Source organism: Panthera tigris, chromosome X, assembly GCF_018350195.1.
Source record: "Panthera tigris isolate Pti1 chromosome X, P.tigris_Pti1_mat1.1, whole genome shotgun sequence".
NCBI lineage: Eukaryota > Metazoa > Chordata > Mammalia > Carnivora > Felidae > Panthera > Panthera tigris.
In genome coordinates, this window is record NC_056677.1 from 35294503 (window position 1) to 35318067 (window position 23565).

A 23565-nucleotide genomic window follows, 5' to 3' on the forward strand; every position below is an offset into this window, starting at 1 on the left:
CTCCCGCAGGCCGCGACGTAGCTGGCGATTGGTGGAGAAGGCGCCAGCCGTCCCAGCGGAGGCGACGACGGGGCGGTCTCAGGCAGTCGGGACGAGCCAGAGAGCGTCACCCCCTCCCGCTGCGGTGGTCGCTCGCGTTCAGCCGGCCGGGTCCGTGCCGCCCTGCACTGCTGCGGCCGCCGCGGAACCATGGCTGTGCTCGTGGTGCTCCTGTCCTTGTTGGCGGCGGGTGAGGACCGGGGCGCGCTCGGGGTGTCCGTGAGCCTCGGGGGTCGGGGGCGGCCTCAGGTGGGCGGCAGCGGGGTGGGTGCCGCAGTGCGGGCAACCGGAGGCGGCCTCGCCCCAGCCTCCTCCCCCTCGACCTTCTCTTCGGACCGACCTGTGGCGGCGCAGTCTGGAGGGCCGCCGGGGTTGGGGCCGGGCCGGGCCGTGTGGGGGGCACCTGAGCCGGCCTCCGCCCGCCGCCTCTTCCAGGAAGGCGCGTCCGCCGGTCCTGCCGCGGGTCTTTTCCGGCTCCGGAAGCACGGGGATGCATTTCCCAATTAACTGTGGAGCCGCAGCCCTCTGCGAGAAAGGGAAGGCAGACTTCTTAGCTGCCATCAGATGCTGCGTTTCTTGGCATTTTTCTGCCGTCTTCCTTTCTAGCGGTTGTCATCAGTAATTGATGAAATCCCCTCTCTTCCCTTAACGTGTTTCAGGATACAAAAGTTGGAGGTGGAGTAATTGTTTCTATAGGATTCTTTCTAAAGGCAAATTCAGAGTACCTCTCAATAGTTTGTCAGGGTTCTCCATTTTAAGGATTTGGAAACTAAGATGTGAGTCACGTTCTTAGGGTCACATGTCAGGTAAATGGTAGCTTTCAGGGTAGAACCGAGGTTCTCTTGTATTCAGCAAGTCAGCTAATGTTTGGCGTCTTTCTGTGTATCATGGAATTCATTTAATTTTATAGCAGTTCTTAAAGAGGACATCGTCCTCGCTTTACAGGGTGGTCAAGCCTAAATAAATTACCCAACACCATGCAAGTAGTAGGCAGCAAAGCTGGAACTGAACCCACGACAGCTGGCTTCAAAGTGTGGGTCTTTTCCATTATGTGTGTTGTGGTACAGGTAATGGAAATGCTGCTACTGCGTGGGAATGATGGGGCCTGGGGGCTCAGTGGCGAACAAGAGGCCAAGTTGAGAACAACTTAGAGAAACGGGGCTCTGTTCCCCAGTGTGCCTAAAACCTGTAGGTTAAAAATCTTTGTGAGGTGCTGGGGTGACCCGACCCACTTTTGGAATGGTGGTTTAATTCTGCATGAGGGTATAGACCACTGATGTTCTTGAAATCTGTAGGTCTTGGCCATCCCTGGAGGTGTGCTCAGGGTGGTGTGTTGATGATAGCTATACTTATTTTCATACCCCCAAGTTTTAGGGTTGTCTTGTTCCTTTCGTTTCTGCTCCTGGCTCTGGAAAATTCATCCTGATCTGTTACTTTTTTCTTAAGGGTTGTTTATTTCTTTTGAGAGAGAAAGAGTGCGCGTATGTGCACGAGCGGGAGAGAGGCAGAGAGAGGGAGAGAGAGAAGCCCAAGCAAGCTCTGTGCTGAGCCCAACACAGGGCTCAATCTCACGAACCATGAGATCATGACCTGAACTGAAATCGAGTCAGACACTTAATTGACTGAGCCAGCCGGGCACTCCTAGTAAGTTACTTTGAGGGATGTTTTTAATTCAGTTTTTGAAATTTCTTCTTTAAAAAAAATTTTTTAATGTTTTAATTTACTTTTGAGAGAGGGCAAGCACGGGAGGGACAGAGAGAGAGTGAGACACAGAAACCGAAGCAGGCTCCAGGCTCTGATCAGTCAGCACAGAGCCGGACGTGGGGCTCGAACTCGGGAAGTGCGAGATCGTGACCTGAGCTGAAGTCGGCTGCCCAACCGACTGAGCCACCCAGGCACCTACAGATTTTGAAATTTCAGAATCTTCCCTTTGATACTGGGATTTAACTGAGTATCTGTTGAAATTCTGTCTTTTTTTTTTTTTTTAACGTTTATTTTTGAGAGAAGAAGAGCATGAGTTGGAGAGGGGCAGAGAGAGAGGGAGACACAGAATCCGAAGCGGGCTCCAGGCTCCGAGCTGTCAGCACAGAGCCTGACGCAGGGCTCAGACTCACCAGCGGTGAGATCATGACCTGAGCCAAAGTCGGCGCTCAACCGTCTGAGCCATCCAGGCACCCCGAAATTCCATCTTTTAATGTTGTGACTGATACTATTTTGATTCAGTGAAGTTTAGGTGTTTTTTGTTTGTTTTTGGTCTGAGGCAAAGTAATTGCTTCTGTACATGGTTTGAACATGCTTTCCTAACTAGAATAGTCTAGTTCATACAGACTAAGAATCAGATCTTGTCAGCTCTGCATTGCTTGGTCTTGTCATGTGAGGTTAAATTACTATTTTCCACAATGACTAAATGTGATTTAGTGGAAAACATCTTTAAGAGATTGGGCTTCTCTATTTGAGAAAAAATAGAAGTCCTTTAAAATGGTGTTAACTAAACTGGAGAGAGACTAGAGGAAGGGAAGTAGGGTTATCAATACCATGTCTTGAGGGGTGTTTGAAAAAATTCAGGTGTTTAGCCTGGAGAGGAAAGGCCAAGGGCAAACACGTGGAATTTGAAGGAGTGTCCTGTAGAAGAGGGGTGTGATGTGGTCAGTGATGCCCCAGAGGTCAAAAGTAGGACCTATGTATTATTTTTTTCTGAAAGTTTATTTACTTATTTTGAGGAGGGGAGAGAGCTCAGTTGGGAGAAGGGCAAAGAGAGGGGGAAAGCGAGAATACCAAGCAGGCTCTGCACTTTGAGAGTGGAGCCCGGTGCGGGGCTTGAACTCACGAACTGAGCCGAAACCAAGAGTCAGACGCTTAACTGAGCCACTCAGGGGCCCCTATTTATTTTTTCTCTTACTGATTCCATCCACCGTTCATTGATCACAGCATAGTATGGTGGGAGTTCTAGAGGGAAGGATACTTAACCGTCTCTCCCAGAATGGGGAAGCTGAGGGAAATTTCCCTGGGGGGAGAGGGGGCAAATATGTGAAAGGTTGGGGTGGGGGCAAAAGGCAGTTTAGACAGAAAGGCATGTGTAAGCACAGAGATGTGAGTGCAAAAGAACCAGTAGTTTGGTGGGGCTTGAATGTATAAGAGTTAAGTTGGGGACATCCCAGAAGAAGTAAGTTTGGTGAAGTTCCTTGGGTGTTATGTTTTGGGTTGTCTCCAAAGCTCTGGGCAGCAAGTGAAGGTGATTAAACCGGTGGGTGAATGAGCACACCCTTATTTTGAAAAGGTTCTAGAAAGGCTGGCTCAGAGAATGGTGTTACAGGTCATAAGGCGGCCAGTTCTAGCAAACCCGGTAAGGACCTGGAGGGGAAGGGATATATGAGATAAGAAGAAAAAAATCCACAGAATTTGGCAGTTGATTGGCTGTGGTGCTGAGGAAGGATTTAAAGACCTGTTTGAGCAGCTGCATGAAAGGTGGTGTCATCCTTTGAGATAGAGAATACTGAAGGAGCCTGTGAAAAGACGGTCAGTTCAGTTTGGAACCTGTTGAGTTTGAAGAGCCCGTGGGACTTAGAAGGAACTGCTCAGCTGACTGTTGGGTCTGTGGGTCTCAGGCTCAAGGGAAGAATCTGGGAGCCATCGGTGTTGTAGTGTTTGCAGCCTGAGGAGTAGCTGGGCTCAGCCAGGGACAGGGATATAGAATAGGAAAGCGGTGAGGGTCAAGAATGGAGCCCTCAGATCTCAGAAGAGGGGTCTCTTGGGATGCCAGAGGAGGGTACTAGAACGTCCATTTTAATCTCCTGTGGTTTTTTTTTTTGTTTTTTTTTTTAAGTATATCTATTTATTTTGAGAGAGACAGAGACAGCGTGAGCTGGGGAGGGGGAAGAGAGAGAAAGAATCCCAAGCAGACTCTCTACTGTCAGAGTCCAGTGCGGGGCTTGAACTCAGGATACCCGGAAATCATGAGGTGAGCTGAAATGGAGTTGGACACTTAACCAACTGAGCCACCTAGAGTCCCCGTTGTTGTTTTTTTTAATACTAACGGTCCAATATTTCATAGAATGTCCCTCCATTTGAGTTTGATGTTTTCTCATGGTTGAATTGGGAAGAATATTACACAGTTACCTCATCCTCTTAAAAAATTTTCCGTTTTGGGGGTACCTGGGTGGCTCAGTCGATGAAGTGTCCAACTCTTGATTTCGGCTCAGGACATGATCTCACAGTTTGTGAGATTGAGATTTGTGTCAGGCTGTGACCTGACAGTGTGGAGCCTGGTTGGGATTCTCTCTTTCTCCCTCCCTGCCCCTCCCCTGCTCCTGCTCTCTCTCTCTCTCTCTCTCAAATAAACATTTTAAAACATTTCTATTTTTGTGTGCTTTGTAATATATTATCAATGTATAGTCTGTCCTACACGTGTGTACTTTATGTGTATATTGGGGCTACTTTCAGATTTTGTACTGAAACAGTTGAAATCTAAAAAGTTGGGACATCACTGTTTTAAAGGATGGAAGAGAAAGAAACCAGGTCCCAGAAGGACTGGGGAAAAAAACAAACAGTAGCCCGGGCTTCATGAGGGTCAAGGCAGGAAGATTTTTAAGGAGGGAGTTGCTCAGTATCAGGTGCTTTGAGAAGTTAAATGAATTAAGGGCTGAGAATTGTCTTTTGGATTTGGTGAGTGGTTTCAGTGGCATGGGGGAGTTTAGGTAGTAATGTGAGATGAAGTAGAGAAGCAAATGGTGGTTAATTACTCTTCTAGGATTCTTCCTCTGAAGGGAAGCAGAGGCTGGTAGGCCCAAAGGAGGGTTTTTCGTGGTTGTAATTTTAGAATGGGAGCACTCTAAGTGTATTTTTATGCTGAAATGAAAGAGCCAGTTGAAAAGGGGAAGTTGGTAGTGCAAGGTGTGGCTTTTATTCATTAACTCAGCAACTATTTCTTGAGCACCAATGTGTCCGGCACTGTTCTCCCGCTCTTGGGGATACTGTGTGAACAAGACAAACTGAAATCCCTGCCCTCGTGGAGCTTATATTCAGCAGGGCCAGCTTTTTATGCTTACAACCACATAGCCGCCTGACTCCTGATCGGTTGTCTTCCCAGAATAGTGGCATAATAAACATTGAATGACTAATAGGTGAGCAGATGAAGGTCCCTAAGAAGGCTGAATGCCAGGATAATGTCAGACTCTTGGAGGGACGTCCCTGCCAACATCTGGAGGGAGAGGAGATAAGGCTAGGAGCTGGTGCAGATAAATTTGTGGTAGGGAGAGGAAGCAGGCAGTGGGAGGGATTCCTCAGTTTTCTCTTGAAACTGGAGGTGAGGTTATCTGTTAAGACTGAGTCGGGGTGATAAAGTAAGTTGCAAGAAGCTGGGAGGCTCATTTCAGTTCAGTACAAGGAAGGACTTTTCAGGGGACTGGAATGTTGGCACAGTGGAGATGACTGCTGGCAAATGTAGGGTTCGTAAGTTGAGGTGGTGTCCTCCCTCCCTGGTTATATTCTGGTAGAATTTCTCAGTCTGGGAGCCACAGCGTAAGGTTTTCTAAAGCTCAAGACTCCTGAAGGACTGTTGTACAGGCACAGAAGTGGGGGATCTGCCTACAGTGTTGGGGGCAGGGGCGCCTGGATGGCTCAGTCGGTTAAGCGTCTGTCCGACTGCAGGTTGTGATCTCATGGTTCATGAGTTCGAGCCCTGCATCGGGCTCTCTGCTGTCAGTACAGAGCCTGCTTCGGATCCTCTGTCTCCCTCTCTCTCTGCCCCCACCTCCCCCCTACCCTGGTTCTCGCTCTCTCTCAAAAATAAGTAAACATTAAAAAACAACAACAACAACAATGTTGAGGGGCAAAGTCATTCCGTATAGCTTTCTTTGCCAGGGTTGAGTGATTAGGGTCATATTGTAGAACAGGACTGTCTCCAGACCCATATATGTGTATGGAACTTGGAAAGTATAGGTCTCTTGCTGCCCCATTTTCCTTAGTGTTTGCAGTAACCACTACTTGAGTGAACCAAGGTGTCCATCAGTTACAGACAGCCATCCCATTCTGCTAATTTTTTTTGCCTGCCTTCGGCTAGAACATTTTGGAAATTCCTGCTCTGGCGGCTGCGCTGAATTGAAACTCATAACTCTTCGTGTTGTATCAGCACCATCCTGAGGCCTTTTATTTACTGTCAGTACTGCAACACCAAAACATTTATTGTTGCTTCCAACTTTATTCCCATACCCCATAAGTGATACTTTCCTGAGGTCAAGAGAATAACAGTGATGCTTTATTAAAGTCTAATTTTCTCATACGAGGTAAGCATGGCTAAGATTTGTTTTGGACTTGGAGCTAATCTTTTCATAGGAATCTGAAAGTTTCCATTAGTTACATGTTCTTGTGTAAGCTAGACATCATGGGTTAACACAAAATGGCTGAAGAGGCCAAAGACCTCATCCTCAGCCCCCGGAGGGCTTATCAAATAGTCCCTTTATTCTCATCCTTCGCCTGTTAATCCCAGGCTCCCTAGCTAGACTAGTGGGCTTTATTATTACAAAATACCTTTTCTCAGCCTCTTGATACACCCATTGGAAATACTATTTCTTAGACTACTTTGCTTCTGAAGTCTGACGTGTTCATATTCTGTCTGGTTCATATGACGTGTTCATATTCTGACTGCCTCTGCCCGGTGTCTGACAGTCCTTATTTGCTTATGGGATGTAAAGAAAGATCTTCATCCTAGGATAGGCGAACTTGCTAAAGTTTCAGGGTGGAAGACTAGGAATTTTATGAGTTTGCATTTTGAAGACAGGGTTGAGGGCAGACATAATATAGGGATTTCAAGTTTCTTCCTTTTTAGTCTGTGCCAGGGTTTTGTTTGCATTTTTAAATGCTGGAGAAATCCCATTGATTTCTAATTCTTGCTGAAGTACCACATGCCCCCCTGTTTAAGGGCCACCTGTAGGAAGACATGTAGATCATTAGGAGAATCCTGTTTCATAACTGTGCCTCTTTTAGAGCAGAATGTATCGACTTAGGTTCTGAGAGCAGTACTTTGAAAAATAATTTGATGTTTTTGATTCAGTATTTTGTCTAATATATAGTATGCTAAGTCAAGAATGGGGAAACGTTCTATATTTAATAATTTTCAACGTGGGTGCAAAAGATTTATGATGTTGATCACTCATTTATTAATCTGTTTTCTTCCAGGTGTTTTGGGGAACGAGTTTAGTATATTAAGATCACCAGGGTCTGTTGTTTTCCGAGACGGAAATTGGCCTATACCAGGAGAGCGAATCCCAGACGTGGCTGCATTGTCCATGGGCTTCTCTGTTAAAGAAGTATGTGTATTTAAAAAAAAGATATTGGGAGCTAATTCTGAAAGTATTTTTGCTGATTTCTGCTAATAGCCCAAGAAAGCAACAAGCAAACATAGGTATATTGGTTACAGATTAGAGAAGTAAAAAAGCTCATTTGTAGTTGGGGAGATTTAGAGATGTGCTATAAGCTTGCTTATGAAACCCAATCATCATAAGTTATTAACCATGTAATTTTTCAGAGTAGTGATGTTCTTTGTATATGAGAGAATGCCTCTATCCAATTCATAGGATGTATAGTTGTACCTATTTTTCAGTACACAATATATTTTTTTATCTTAGTTCGGGCTATTATAAAATGCCATAGACTGGGTGGCGTATAGAAACAACAAACATTTATTTCTCACAGTTCTGAGGGCTAGAAGTCTAAGATCAGGGTGCCAGCCCGGTGGGATTCTTTGTGAGGGCCCTCTTCGAGTTTGCAGACCCCTGGCTTCTTTTCATGTCCTCAGATTGGCGGGGGGAGGGCTATAAGGCACTAATCCCACCCTGAGGGCTGCGTCCTCATGACCTAATCGGGTCCCTGAGGTCTGTCCCTAATACTACCACATTGGGGAATAGCTTTCAACCTGAATTTGTGTGTGTGTGTGTGTGTCAGGCGGGGTGGGGGGGGGGGGACACAAACGTTCAGCCTACTGCAGTTTATTATGAATGATAAAATGCATGTGCATCTTGCCTGAGTTTAAGAAGATAGTGCTGTCAGTAGCTGTGGGATAGCCTAGGACCTTGGTTTCCCACAATGAAGCCATAACCTGTTGAGTAACTGGCTGCTTACATGATGTAGTGGAGGGGGCCTAGATCCTGTCAGTGTGAGAGATCTGAAGTTAAGGGCTAGAAGATAGGAGATGCAGTTTGCTCTGTCTTGCTGTCATTATCTCTTCCCACTTCATAAATTTGGTGCTTTTGATGTGGCCTCTAGATACCATCAGTTACTCAAAGGAACTTTCCTCCTAGGTGCTGAGTGCCCTTGAAACCAGAAGCCACGCTTGGGAGCTACTCTCTACTGGGCCTGTGGGTGGAGCCCCTGAGCTCCCTGTGTGGCCGGGACTGGTTGTTTACGTATAAGGATGAACTTTGTACCTAATTCTTTACAAACTTAAAATCGACTACAATGGCTGTCAAAATAACCCTTAGAAATAATTATTAGTAAATTAATATGGGTTACTTCCAGCAGGAATTTTTTTTATGAAGAGCTTAGTCTATAGAGAAGACTTTTGATGATAGTTTTGCTGCATCCCTGTGAAAGAGAAGCCATGCTGTAGATAAGGGCAAGTGATGATGTGGGGGAAGAAAACGTCCATGTTTATATGAAGAAGGAATAGTTTGTAATCTGGAATTTGAAAAGTGCCTGCATTTTGTTTACTTGTCTGTTTTCTTCCACAAAAGGTGTGAGATGACTGACTTTGTCCTCTCAGATCCATAGAAGTGTACGAGCACGAAGGAGCTTGAAATCTGTATCCTCCATTAGATTACGAACAAAACCTTAAACGAAACCTTTGCTCTCCCTGTGAATTTTCATTGCCAGTGTCATCCCAGAACCCCTTGGCTCTGCTCAGTAGATGTTACTGAGGCAGTGGTTTCTGGACTTAATAATTAAGCACCGTTTCATGCTTTCCAATGTTTAGGACCTTTCTTGGCCAGGACTTGCGGTGGGTAACCTGTTCCATCGTCCTCGGGCTACTGTTATGGTGTTGGTGAAGGGAGTAGACAAACTCGCTCTACCCCCAGGCAGTGTCATTTCATACCCTCTGGAGAATGTGAGTATTTATTATAAAAAATTAAAGGCATGCATTTTTAATCTTGTCAGCTGTCGTTATGAATTATGTTCTAAGCACACTTCTCTTGTCTACATTTTCTCGAGCATTATCTTGTCACTTTCCCTTCCGAATTTTACCTGATTTTTGTGTAAGAAGGAGACTGGAGGCTATTTTGCTGCTTCACTCTTTCCTTCACTGGCTCTTCAGGCAGTATGGCTGGCTGAGCTGTCGTGAGAGACCCTCCTTCCACTGCTGGCACGTAGAAGTCACCAAAATGCTTTTATGTGCGTAACTGAATTTTCAGACAAGGAAGAAATGCACCCAGCTGCCAGATAGGAATGGGACACTCAAACGCCACAGCGGTGAGCAAGAGCTGAAGCTGGAGTTATGTTCCTTGCAGAAAGCCAGGGGCTGTAGAGTGCTGTCTCGTCCTCAGAAGGAGGACTGCTAAAGCCCCAACTGCCCCAGGGCTGCCATAGAGGGGCTGGCTTACCGCTCTCGGCGGTGGGACCCAAAGAGTCTCCCAAGAGAAATCAGAACTACAGGCTTGTGCTGTGCAGAGTGCTGTGCTCCAAATTCCCATGACCCACCGCATATGGAACTTCCACAGCCCGGGGCTGGTTTGGTTAAAAAAAAAAAAAAAAAAAAAAAAAATTGAAAATGAGTTGAATTTACAAAGCCCTTGCAAGAAAAAAAAATGTCATGAGAGAGTCAGCAGGTGCCACAAACCAAATTAATCCCTAGAGCTACAGATAATTGACCAATCTCAAAGACATTTGAAAATACATACGTTAAAATTGTGAAGGAGTTAAAGGAAGGGATACAAACTATGACACAGTTAGATGATGCTTTTGATAGGTGATGCATTCATTGATAATTCACTTCTAAATATTTCATAATTTATATTGTGATTTCTTTAACCCATGAGTTATTTAGAAGTGTTTAACGTGTGGGTTCTTTTCAAGTAATTTTTGATTTTTCAGTTTCTAATTTCATGGCATTGTAAGACTGGTCTGTATGATGGTTTGGGAGGAATTTTGCAGACTTTCTGTGGTCTAGTATTTCCAAAGCACACGTGACGTGATTACAAAAGGCCATGTACTAGACCGCGAGGCAAATCTCAACAAGTAATAATTAGTATCAAACCACTCTCTCTGACCACAGTGCACTTAAATCTGAAAACCACAAAACGATACCTTAAAAATGTATTTGGAGGGCATCTGGGTGGCTCAGTCAGTTAAGCGTCCAGCTCTCGGTTTTGGCTCAGGTCATGATCTCATGGTTCGTGAGTTTAAGCCCCGCATCAGGCTCCACACTGGCAGTGTAGAGCCTGCTGGGGATTCTCTCTCTCGCCCTCTCTACCCTTCCCCCACTCATGCGCTCACTCGCTCTCTCTCAAAATACTTAAAAAAATGTATTTGGAAGGGTAGGGGGGATGAAGGAAATAGGTAAAGGGGATGAAGAGGTACAAACTTACAGTTATGAAACAAGTCATGAGGATGTGAGGTAAAGCAGAGGGAATACAGTCAATAATATTGTAATAACTTTGGTGACAGATGGTAACTAGACTTGCCATAGTGATCGTTTCCTAATGCATATAAATGTCAAATCACTGTACACCGGCAAACGAGTATGGCGTGTCGACTACGGTTCAGTAAGAAATAATAAATAAATGAAAATGTATTTGGAAGTGGTAAAAACAAAATAGATGACTCCTCAGGTTTAAAGCACACTGAAAATCATATAAGCTGTCACAGAAAAGACATTGTCATTACAAAGGAATGAGAGTAGAAAGATAGCAGATTTCCTATTGCCATTAGGGACTAGAAGAGCAAAACCGAAAAGCAGTAATTGTCTAGTATAAGGCTAGGCTGAGAATATTGTGTAATCATCATAATAATGAAATGATATGGATCCAGTGAAAGTTATGACTGTTGGGAGGGTGAAGATAGAGAAATGGAGTGCATGTATGGGGCTGTGTGGTTGGTGACATGGGAGAGGTAAATCCTCATTTTCTTTCTTTCTTTTTTTTTATTTTATTTTATGTTTGAGAGAGAGAGAGAGAGAGAGAGACAGAGCATGAGCAGAGGAGGGGCCGAGAGAGGGAGACACAGAATCTGAAGCAGGCCCCAGGCTCCCAGCTGTCAGCACAGAGCCCGATGCAGGGCTCAAACTCACAAACCATGAGATCATGACCTGAGCTGAAGTCGGACGCTTAACAGACTGAGCCACCCTGGCACCCCTAAACTTTGTATATGGTTTTCTATATATCTCTTGAAAAAAAATTTCTTAAGTCAACAGGAAAAGTTAGTTGGAATAGATGTACTCCCAAATAATTCATGAGTTGAAGAGAGAATCACAGTGGGAGTTTTGAAATTATTTGGAACTAAATACCAGTGAATGTACCATATATTTAAAAATAGGGGGGTGCAGCTAAAGTGATAAGGAAAATTTATAGCCTTAAATGCTACATGTTAGTTTAAACGATTGGAAATCAATGAGCTAAAGAAACCAGAAGAATCTCAGAACAAATGGAAGAAAGGGAACAATAAAAAATCAAAAGGCAGATTTAGGGGCACCTGGGTGGCTCAGTCGGTTAAGCATCCAACTCTTGATCTCCACTCAGATCTTGATCTCAGGGCTGTGAGTTTGAGCCTCGCATTGGGCTCCACACTAGGCATGGAGCCTATTAAAAAAAGGCAGGGGTGCCTGGGTGGCTCAGTCAGTTAAGAGTCCAACTTCAGTTCGGGTCATTATCTTGTGGTTTGTGAGTTCAAGCCTGATTCGGGCTCTGTGCTAAAAGCTCAGAGCCTGGATCCTGCTTCAGATTCTGTGTCTCCCTCTCTCTCTGACCCCTCCCCATTCATGCCCTGTCTCTGTCTCTCTCTCTCAAAAATAAACATTAAAAAAGAGGCAGATTTTAAAAATGTTTTAATCATAATAAGATTATTAAGTATGCAATTTCTGTGAAAATCATTGTGATTTGTGAATATAAATTTATTTTAAAATAAATATATAGGGGTGCCTGGGTGGCTCAGTTGGTTGAGCATCCAACTTTTTATTTCAGCTCAGGTCATGATCTTCTTGTGGGAATCAAGCCCGCATTGGGCTCTGTGCTGACAGCATGGAGCCTGCTTGGGATTCTTACTTGCCCTCTCCCTCTCCCCCATCCCCCCATTCATACCTCTCTCTCTCTCTCTCTGTCTATCTCAAAGTAAATAAATGGTAAGACATTTTTTTTTTAATGTTTATTTATTTTTGAGAGAAAGAGCGTGAGGGAGGGAGGGAGACACAGAATCCAAATCAGGCTCCAGGCTCCGAGCTGTCAGCACAGAGCCCAACACAGGCTTGAACTCACAAGTAGTGAGATCATGACCTGAGCTGAAGTCGAACACTTAACCAAGTGAGCCACCCAGGTGCCCCTAAATAAATAAACTTAAAAAAAATTATTAAATATCCAAAATGCTACTAAGAATTTAAATCACATACAATCCGAAACTCAACATTTTTAACAGACCAGCCTCATTTTACATGAGTAGAAGCTGTAAAAAGAGCTCATGTTATTGCTTGACCCTGACTGACTGCTCCTAATACTTTTCCTGGCAGTAGGTGGTGAATGAAATCCAAGGCTCAGAGGACAAAACCTACAAAAGCAGAATGTCTTAGAATTCCCCTTAATGAAGCTTCTATTTGATTAGCCAGCTGTTCTCATTAGAATGTCAAGTCTAAAGATACAGGAATTTCATTTTCTCCGGGACAAACACACACATCCTTCTAATACAGTGGAAGAAAACGAGCCAGATTTTAAGCAGCTGAGCCTTTTCCTTTCTGAGCTTAGTGGTCTGTGTGATTTTCCCTTTACAGTTTGGCTCTTATCTGACTCTAGCTTCTCCAATTTGATTGCTAAGGATATGTTACCTTTAATCTTGCACTTTCCTGACACAAGTGCCATTTGACAAGGGGGAATGAGGCTGGAGAGTGTGTCACGGCTCCTGTGTTCCCTCCAGAGCCTGAGGTGAACTGTGTGACTGCAAGGCCGCCTCGGGCACCATGACAGTGTGCATTTGCAAGTGTGACTCTTCCTCCTTCTTCAGTGTCTCCAGAACTTATTTTAAGAGAATTTTGCGAAGAATTAATACACAGCTGGAGTGAGAAAAAGTTGGTTTTATTTCACAGTGTCATGAAATTGATCGATTTCATTTTGATGCTGGGATTTCATCTAAGATTTATTAATCATATTTCTTTCTGCCTGTATACCATGTTAGCAAAGGGAATTACTGGAAAACAATCACTGTAAGAAATCTCCATTAAAAACAAAAATGCTATTATAGTGCTGTTTTACTATAGTAATACTGAGGATAGCATAATTTTTTGAGGGGAAATGTTACTGTAACTTATTTTTAAAAATAACGTGGGGTTGGGGCGCCTGGGTGGCTCAGTCGGTTAAGCGTCCAACTTCAGCTCAGGTCACGATCTCGCGGTCCGCGAGTTCGAGCCCCGCGTCGGGCTCTGGGCTGATGGCTCAGAGCCTGGAGCCTGCTTCTGATTCTGTGTCTCCCTCTCTCTCTGCCCCTCCCCCGTTCATGCTGTGTCTCTCTCTGTCTCAAAAATAAATAAATGTTAAAAAAAAAATTAAAAAAAAAAATAACGTGGGGTTAAAAAATTTATGCGGATGGAAGTCAATTTTGGTTACCCTTGGGCGTGGAGAGAGTGCATGGGGAGCCTTCTAGGGCTCTGATAGTGTTCTCTCTTGATCTGCCTGGGCTTTATGAGCATATCCATTTGTAAATATTCCTCGAGCTGTTACCCCAAGATTTGTGCCCTATTATATGTATGTTATACTTTTAGTAAAAACAATTTCAAGAAAAAAGTAGATTTTGCTACAATTGGTTCTTTTAATTTGATGTGGTCCCAAGATAGAGGCTTCAAAATTCTTATGACATACTTTATGCCTTGTCTGAGTCTTCATTCTATCTGGAGATAAACCTTAAATTCAGCATTTTAAAAATTTTGAAATGGAAAATGAAGTCTAGTTCTCTTTCAATTAAATTCTTCTGACCTCCTCTTACATACAAGTTAATACCTTTTAGTAGAATATACATTCATTGTGACACACTTAATCCATATTGAAGCCAAATTACTTCCTGCTTAAAATACATGACCTATGACCAGAAAATGATGGTTTGTGCAAGAAGTTGTGTCCTTCACGTTGGCAAGTTATTTCCCATTAAGGCTTATTGGGAGATACGTACTCCTGGCCCACTAAAGGCTGTTTTGTCTGCACCCTCAAAAGGCTGTTTATGTTTCGAAATGATGGGGGTCTTTTGAATTTACATAGGAAATGATGGGGTTTTTGTTTGTTTTCTTTTAAGGCTCTTTTGTTGCTGAATGATTTTTCTTACCCCTTGGGTTCCAATGATAATTGAGGTCTTACTCTTAAATTTCAGGCAGTTCCTTTTAGTCTTGACAGCGTTGCAAATTCCATTCACTCCTTATTTTCTGAAGAAACTCCGGTAGTTTTGCAGTTGGCTCCCAGTGAGGAGGTAAGTGATACAGTTTTTACTGAAGATGCTTTAAACACTAAGCTTCCTTGGGGCATCCGGATAGCTCAGCCGGTTAAGCCTCCAACTTTGGCTCAGATCGTGATCTCACAGTGCCGTGAGTTCAGGCCCTGCATCGGGCTCTGTGCTGACAGCTTAGAGCCTGGAGCCTTACTTCGGATTCTGTGTCTCCCTCTCTCTGCCCCTCCCCTGCTCGTACCTTGTCTGTCTGTCTCTCTCTCTCTCTCTCTCTCTCTCTCTCTCTCTCTCTCAAAAATAAATAAATGTTTAAAAAAATTATTTTAATAAGCTTCCTTATTTAATGAAAATTTAAAACTACTTTTATGGAGGTGCCTGGGTGGCCCAGTCGGTTTAGCGTCCATTTTGGTTCAAGTCACGATCTCACAATTCATGGGATCGAGCCCCGTGTTGGGTTCCATGCTGACAGTATAGAGCCTGCTTGAGATTCTCCCTCTCTCTGCCCCTCCCATACACACGCTTTCTAAATAAATTTTTAAAAACCTACTTTTATGAAAGATTGCATATGCTCTGTATATATATATAGTATATATAGCCTATATTGTATTTTGTATTTACTTTGTATATTAGAATTAATCTGCCGACTGTAAAAAAAAGTTTGGATTCTTCTTGCAGAGAGTGTATATGGTGGGGAAGGCGAACTCGGTTTTTGAAGACCTCTCAGTAACATTACGACAGCTCCGCAATCGCCTGTTTCAAGAAAACTCTGTTCTCAATTCACTTCCCCTCAATTCTCTGAGTAGGAACAATGAAGTAAGTGGTGCTGTCACTGAATGAATAAATATCATTACTAATTTCCCATTCCTTATGCTCTCTGACATGAGAGCAAACTTGCAATTTTAGGAAATGACAAGTTTTACAAATTGACTGCTGGAGTAGATTCTTTTTTTCCTTTAGTGTAATTTTTAAATGAATCTCCTGACTAGACAGACTCTTTTTTGTGAGTTGAGCAAATGAGTATCGCGTTCTCGTGCGAGGGCTGCCACCAGTGAATGCAGACGGCCAGAAGTCACACAAACCACCCGATGGGTGGAGCTGTGTTGATCTGGTTACGTAGAGGCCGATACTCGTTACTCGCTGCCATTTCTGATGTGGTGCCTCCTCTTCCTGATTCTCAGCAATACGGTGGAGGGAGGCACTCACTCTTCACTCCCATCAGCCTCCGCACGCGGCATGCCACCTCTGGCAGCCTCCCCTCTTCACCTCCCGTGGCTGAGCAGGGCCACCATCTTTTCTGCTCTGCTGCAGAACATGTTCAAGGAAGGGGAGCAGGCGGGGCCGCTGGCGGGATCTCACTGCAGTGTGTCAGAGTTCTGTGATGCCCTGAGGGAAGGCCCCTTGAGACTTTGGATGCTTTATCGTGCCTTTATCAGAAACACAGCTGTTGAGTGGTAGTCCCCGTGCTGGGAACGACCATCACCTTTTTGTTAGGAAATGATGTTTTTATGTGCATTTTCAATTGAAGTGAACCTGCCAAATGGAGGACATTTGTTGCATGAAGTCACTTACTGTGCTTAACATTTGTAGTATCTTGTTCCTTACGTGATAAATGGCAAAACGCAGATCTCTGGTGCAGATTTAAAATAATGCTTATTTCCTTTGGTTCTCTGCAGGTTGATCTGCTCTTTCTTTCTGAATTGCAAGTGCTACACGATATTTCAAGTTTGGTAAGTAGGCTACTCTCGTATTTCAGTTTCATTTATTTTGGTTCCAAAAGACATTTCCTGAGAATCCTTGAATGATAGTGAAACCAACTGAAGTTTGATTAAGTATGCCCTAGAGTTATGATAGCACGAAAATTGAGAAATCAGTGGCGTTGGGAATTTTGAACTCCTCTCTTGTTACAGTGAAATTATTTTGCATTTTTGCTTTTGGGAGAGACAGGGAGTGTATCTTCTAAGGACACAGGCCTGGGAGTAAGGCCACCCTCACTGTAGTCCTGACTTGGCTATTGATTTCTTGAGAGACATTAAGACCCGATTCCTCTATCTTTATCTTTGGGTCCAAAATAGAAATAACAGGGGTGCCTGGATGACTCCGTTGTTTAGCATCTGACTCTTGATTTTGGCTCGGGTCATGATCTCACGATCATGGGGTTGGGCTCTGCACTGAGCGTGGAGCTTGCTTAGGACTCTCTCCCCGCTCTCTTGCTCGTGCATGCACATGCTTTATCTAAAATAAAATTTAAAAAACAAAATAGAAATAACAGTTTGGACTAATAATGCTGTCACAAGGAAGGAAATAAATATCTCTGCAGTATATTGTGTGTGTGTGTGTGTGATTTTTTTTTTAAATACTTTTGAAATTTATTTATTTTGAGAGAGTGAGCGAGCAGGGGAGGGGCAAAGAGAGAGAATCCCAAGCAGGCTCTGCACTGCTAGCGCAGAGCCCGATGAGGGGCTCAGACTCAACGAAATGTAAAATCACGACCTGAACCAAAATCAAGAGCTGGATGCTTAACTGACTGAGCCACCCAGGCTCCCCTGTGTGAATAATTTCGAAAAGATCCTCCTGTTACTGAAATAAGAAAACTTACCTGTATACTGTCTTCTGAATTTATTGCCCAAAGTTTTCAGCAGGTTGGTTTGGGGAGTCTAGAGGTGTATTGCTAGGGGTCAGCCCAGGTGGTCTAGGAGGGCATCTGGGAGGTATCTGCCCTCTGAGCACTGATGGCTCATGCTCTCTTGGGATCGAACTGGTCCAACTATCTGTTCTTTCATACACCGGCTCATATCTAAGGTTTTTTTATTTCGAGTTAGCTCTGCGTAGGCCTGACATGGAGCTCCAACTCCCAACCCTGCGATCAAGCACTGCATGCTTTACTGACTGAGCTAGCCAGACATTCCCTCCTATCTGAGGTTTTTTAACTAAGGAGTTTTTTAAAGAGCTTTTATTAAATGTTCAAGGAGTCTTAAAACTGCTCTTAAAAATGAGATTTGTGTTGGGTTTCTCGGAAACTCCCATTTCAACTGATTCTGTCTGCCACCATTTTAGTAGACTATTTGTATGTTGTGGCACACTGGTATGGTTCTGTTCAGCCTAGTCCAGTTAGGTATAAAACTTCAAGTGGCTGTGTCTGACATTACTTTATCCACTTCCTTTTGTTTGTTCTCCTAAGTTGTCTCGACATAAGCATCTAGCCAAGGATCATTCTCCTGATTTATATTCGCTGGAGCTGGCAGGTCTGGATGAAATTGGGAAACATTATGGGGAAGACTCTGAACAATTCAGAGATGCTTCGAAGATTCTTGTCGATGCTCTGCAAAAGGTAAGTTACTGAGCAGTTAGAATGTAACCATTTCACTTTTAGCCTCTCAGTGGAAAAATCCATTTAGTGAAGTACCATTGATTGAAGTTTCCCCTTCTTGGAGGACCTCTCATTTTCATGTCCCAGGGTAGAGTGGGTCAGAGGTGTGTGCCAGGAGGTCTCTCTCTAATGTTGGCAGATCACTAACTCCAGCACAGTACTTTTTTCTTTTTTTATTGTGGTGAAATACACACAAGACTTGCCATTTTGACCATTTTTAAGTGTCCATTTCTGTAGCATTAAATACATTTACATTGTTGTGCAACTGTTACCACTGTCCATTGCCAGAACTTTCTTCTTCCCTAACTGAAACTCTGTCCCCATTAGCCCTATGGAAATCATCGAAGGAGAACACTTAGCACAATCCCAGACACTGAGTAGATGTGTGGTACATGTGTAATAAATGCTAGTTTTTCTCTGCCCTTGGAGTCGCTCCCCTGCAAGTCTTCGGTGAGTTAAACTTTCTAGGTGTTTGTGATGAACCAGAGACCACTTAGGAAGATTTTCATTTCCCTTTCCCACTTCCCTTCCCCCAATTTACATGCCAACAACTTGTCTCCTCTTAATTTCATTTTGAACATTTGAATATATGTTGAAGGTGAACTTTTCTGAATATTTTAACATAATCAAACCTTTAAGACATAGTGTATTTCATTAGCCAATAGGCAGGTGTTCTTGTAGGTGCACAGGGCTTTAAAATTATTTTAATAAATACACGTTTGTGATTCATAGTGATGGCAGTACCTCTTCAGTTTGCAGATGACATGTATAACCTTTACGGTGGGAATGCTGTGGTAGAGTTAGTGACTGTCAGATCATTTGACACATCTCTTGTGAGGAAGACAAGGACTATTCTTGAGGCAAAACAAGAGGTGAGTACATTTTTAGGTCCTGTTTTAAAACTATAAAGTTAAGAAAACCCACAAAGTCCTAGATCACCTGTGGGAGACGTGGAAGAACAGTCAGGAAATCTGAAAAACGATTTAAATGAAGACACAGGTTGCTTATTCACATAGACATATGTGTTTTGCCAGGATTTGGGGGTTGTAATCAGATAAAGCAAGAATTTGAGTTCGGGATAAATGTGTCAAAGCCGGTAAGAGAATTCAAATATTGCTGTCGCAAGGAGTGGTAGGATTCAGCACGTGGAGTCTGCTTTTCCAGGAGGTATGCCATCTGTGTGGCATAGTCCCTCATTTGCTACGATCTGCTCTGTATACTCCTGATAACGTACCACAAGTTTTTGGCCTGGATCTTGCTTTAAGCGTTTAGAGGGTCCTGGGCAAGAGTGCCAGCCATAGCAAAACATGTGCTTTACATGTTATACATGCACCTATACGAGAGTAGCATCGCGGATACTCCCAAACGTCGTGTGGCCAACGTTATTAACGGTTGGCTTCATAGCGTGGAGCAGTTAGCTACCCCGTCATTTGTAGACACTCCCTTTTGGACCCATTTGCAGCCGCCACCGTGCTCAGTTTTACTGAGTGCGGTGTGGCACTTAAAGATGGTCAGAGGTAATGCCTGTTCAAGGTAAGCTAGAGGTGCCAGGTTTGAGGTGGTTTCATTCTGTAATTGGAATTGGAGGACCTGATTTAAGACAGCATGGCAAGCTAGACAATCCAACAATTTTTCCACTGCAGAGCACTTAGAAATACTCATAAAACATAAACAGCTTTTTGAGTGCACAGCTTAGCTCTCAAGACAGGGAAATTCTTAAGGAGCAAATAAAGAAGAGGTACTTGGAAACTAGTAAGCAGGCTACCCTAGGCACATTTCCAGTTGGGCTACCAGGAGACCGGAAACAAGGCCCTTGGCTCCCTGAAAGGGTGGGGTTTGAAACCGACCCCTCCATATAAAACTGTGAGACTCTGTCAGGGCTCTGCCCTTAGGGAGAGGGTAGACCAGAAAACCGTCATCTGCCCACCAGCAGGAGACAGAAGGGCAGCTTGGGCCCTATGTAGTCGGGGTATATGTTGGGGATGGAAATGTCTCTTAGGGAATTCTTAACCACAGGACCACCTTCCTGTTGGTGTGCGGCTCAAATTTCTATTACCTGCAAGTTCCAGAAAGCCCCGGGCCAAGAAATTAATACAAACCCTGGTCCCAGGCTGGTAAAGACCCGCGGTGCCCAGCAGGAGTCTGTGTAAAACCTCCAGTAGGACATTCCCTCCCCACGAGCCACAGTGGAGGGGGCATCCCCAGATGTGAACTCAGAACACCGTAAAGCAGGGGGAGCCAGTCCACCGTGAGTGCAAGGTAGCTACCAAAGCGTCCGTTAGACCACCAAAAACCTCAGAAGAATATGGGTATAGGCTACAAAACAATTTAAAGAAATAAAGGAGTCAAGAAAAAAGAACTTTAAGTTTGTTTATTTTTAGAGAGAGAGAGGGAGAGAGAGAATCCCAAGCAGGCTCCACACTGCAGAGCCCGATGTGGGGCTCAAACTCACAAACTGTGAGATCATGACCCGAGCCACCCAGGCAGCCCACAGGACACTGTTTTTAAAGGAAGATTTGAATGTAACCAGAGACTTTAAATACTAGATTCTTTCAACATTGTCCATGTCAGGCCCGCTAGTTTTATGTGAAGCAGTTCCAAAGACAAGTGTGCCAGTTTGAAGAAGGTACCCTTGTTTAGGGAGTTTGACAAACCAGTTTTGTAGAGGTGAATTGGCTCTGAGGTGTTAGGCTGAATTTATAATGGATAAAGTGGGTTTATTAGGAAGTAGTTTCTGAAATTATTATGCACGTGGTGAGGAGCAAGAACCAGGTGGTGGTTGTTGGATTTTCTTTACCTACAAGGTTGTGAATTAACATTTTACATATGTAATCTGAATTTTTAAAGTTTCCTATCTGTTAATACTAATAGACGAAACCACTTGGAGATGGGAGACTGGTACCAAACATTCCCGGGAATAAATACCATTCTGCCCAGACCCGTGGTCTGTGTCCAGCGTCTGCCCCTCAACTCTGTGCTGACAGTCTTGCCAACCTCACTGGAAATGAGGCCTTGAGCTTGAGGCTCTTTTTACGGTCATGGGAACGTTCTACAATTCGACTGTGGTGATGACTGTGCGTGATGACCTCTGTGAATATATGAAGATGCAGGGAGATGTACACAGGGATAGGGAACCCATTTACCCCGAAAAAAGAAAGGTCTTCGAGGGTGAAACCCCTTAACGTTTGCCTCCTCTCTAGGCTCCCCCCATGTGTGTGTACCCACCCTCTCTCTCCCAACGGAAATCACTAGCTTTCTTTCTTAGTTTGAAGTGTTTAAGGAAACGTTTGCGTGCTTACAGCACGCCAGGTGCTGGGGCTGTGGGGCTACAATCTCTTCTCTCTCAAGACAAACCTGGTCCTGTCACTCACTTCCCGCTTGAAACGGGTCCGTGCCTCTTCGTTGCCCATAGGCTCCGGGCCAGATTCTCCATACTTTCCCTCGAGCCACATCTGCGGTTTCACTCCTTTTGTTCTCTAGTCAGAATGAACTGTTTCCCAAACGGTGCCTTTGCACAGGCCTGGAATAGAGTCCACCTCCACCAAGCCCCAGCTGGATGAACATGCGCACAAACATGTGATGTGTGTGGTACTAGTTAAGGAAAAACATTTTAATACTGTATAAAGCGGAAGGGAATATTTGTTCCTAGGAACCTCGTCTTCTCTCTCTACCCTCCCCATCTACAGGTAATTGCTGCCCTGATATGTTAATCATGCCCTTGTTTCTTTACGGTTTGACCACTTAATGGATTTATCCTTAAGCAGTGTTGTTTGGTTTTGCCTGTACTTGAATTTTACATAAATGGAATCACACTATCTGTATTTTTCTGTATCGTTTGCTGCTCATTCTTGTTTCCAAGGGTCACACAGGCTGTAGTTCAGTCTTCCCTGCTGTGGGTTCCGTCGTGTGGATGTGCCGCATTTTCCGTGCTGTTAATGGATGTCCTTGTGCGTGTCTCTTGGTACATACAGCAGTGGTTCTTAGGGTGTGGACTGGCCAGATCATGGGATATTCACACTTTCAACGTTACTGGTGTTGCCCCATTTTCTCAAGCAGTTGGACTGGTTTATACTTCCACTGACCGTGTGCTTACCTTTTCTGGGAAAGCTCCCCTTCTTGGTTCCTCCTAGTATAAGCATGTCTTGATTCCACCTAGAAATAAGTGATCGTCAGATAAATGAATCATAGCTACCAAACTGGGGTAATTTCCTATCTTAAAATTCTTCCCTTTTGATATCTTTCTTTTCTTCATTGTAGAGGAACCCACCAAGCCCCTATAATCTTGCATATAAGTATAACCTTGAGTATTCAGTGGTTTTCAACATGGTACTTTGGATAATGATCGCCTTGGCCTTGGCTGTGATTGTCACCTCTTACAATATCTGGAACATGGATCCTGGATATGACAGCATTATTTATAGGATGACAAACCAGAAGATTCGAATGGATTGAACTTTCCTTATGCCAGACTTAGAAAAGGGGTTTGGAAATTGGCTGTTTTGTTAAATCTTTTAGTGTAGTTGAAAGTAGATGGTATACTTTAAATTTATAAAAAAGAAAAAAAATTTTTGTTCTGTGTGCCTGTGATGTTCTTTTAAAGTGAATTATAATATTGATGTGAACTGATTTGTGTGATTAGATTCCATAATATGCTCCAATATGATATAACCATTTAATATAATTTCATTCCATTTAACATTTGGAAATGTGCACTGAAATAAATGTAAAACATTTAGAATAGCTTGTGTTATTTATGTTGGGAAAATGCACTGAATTAGAGAAACTTATGAGTGTTTAATAACTTCCTTACACAGGATAGGTGAAAATATTTCAGTTGTTACATCCTATGAACTATGTGTAAATGTCTTAATTTGATGTAAATATCTCTGCAACAAGATAGAAACTTTTTAACTTCAAGTAGCCCTAAACTATAAGAGTGCTTCTTACACAGTTACTTAGATTGGGCGCTGCATCTGATGGACAGAGGATAGCTGTTTTTTAACCTCTCCTGAAAGTTGGGTGATGCAGGTCATGGTGTGGGTGTTAAAAAATACTACATTGATCTAAAAAGAAACTAGCTTTGTGCAGTTATAGATACCTATAATTATACCCACAAAAACCAATATTTGGGGGACATCTTGGGGCTTGAATATAAAATCTTTTAGTAACTTTTCCCCCTGTGTAAGTTACTATTAATGGTTTGTGGTACAACGTCATTCTCTGGAATATTAAGTGGAAGGAGATGCTCCCTACTTTTCATGCAGAAGTGGACCAATGTCTATAAAGAGTGACAAATAAAGTTAATAATGATTCCAAATTTGTGTCATTTCAATACTAAATCTATTTTGTATTGTAAAAACCTAACTAAACAGGGTTTTATTTAATCAGAATTGGCAGTTTTGTTATACAAACGGTTTCGTGGTGTTTTTTGTTTTTTTACATTTGTTTATTCTCGCTGCCTCTGAGATTCGGTATCAAGACAAGGAAGACATCTGAATTACCATTCTTGTTACTGAATTTATACAGAATATGTGGTGAATTCA

General features: G+C 43.4%; 1 protein-coding gene across 1 annotated transcript; it reads left to right on the plus strand.

Annotated features, from left to right (window-relative positions):
* Positions 1-54: 54 nt before the first annotated feature.
* On the plus strand, positions 55-23339 carry ATP6AP2 (ATPase H+ transporting accessory protein 2). The gene is made up of 9 exons (XM_042974351.1): positions 55-229; positions 7213-7343; positions 9005-9136; positions 14584-14679; positions 15331-15468; positions 16329-16382; positions 17834-17983; positions 18775-18894; positions 22280-23339. The coding sequence occupies exons 1-9, from the start codon at positions 190-192 to the stop codon at positions 22472-22474; spliced, it is 1056 nt and encodes a 351-aa protein (XP_042830285.1). The 5' UTR covers positions 55-189; the 3' UTR covers positions 22475-23339.
* Positions 23340-23565: the final 226 nt, after the last annotated feature.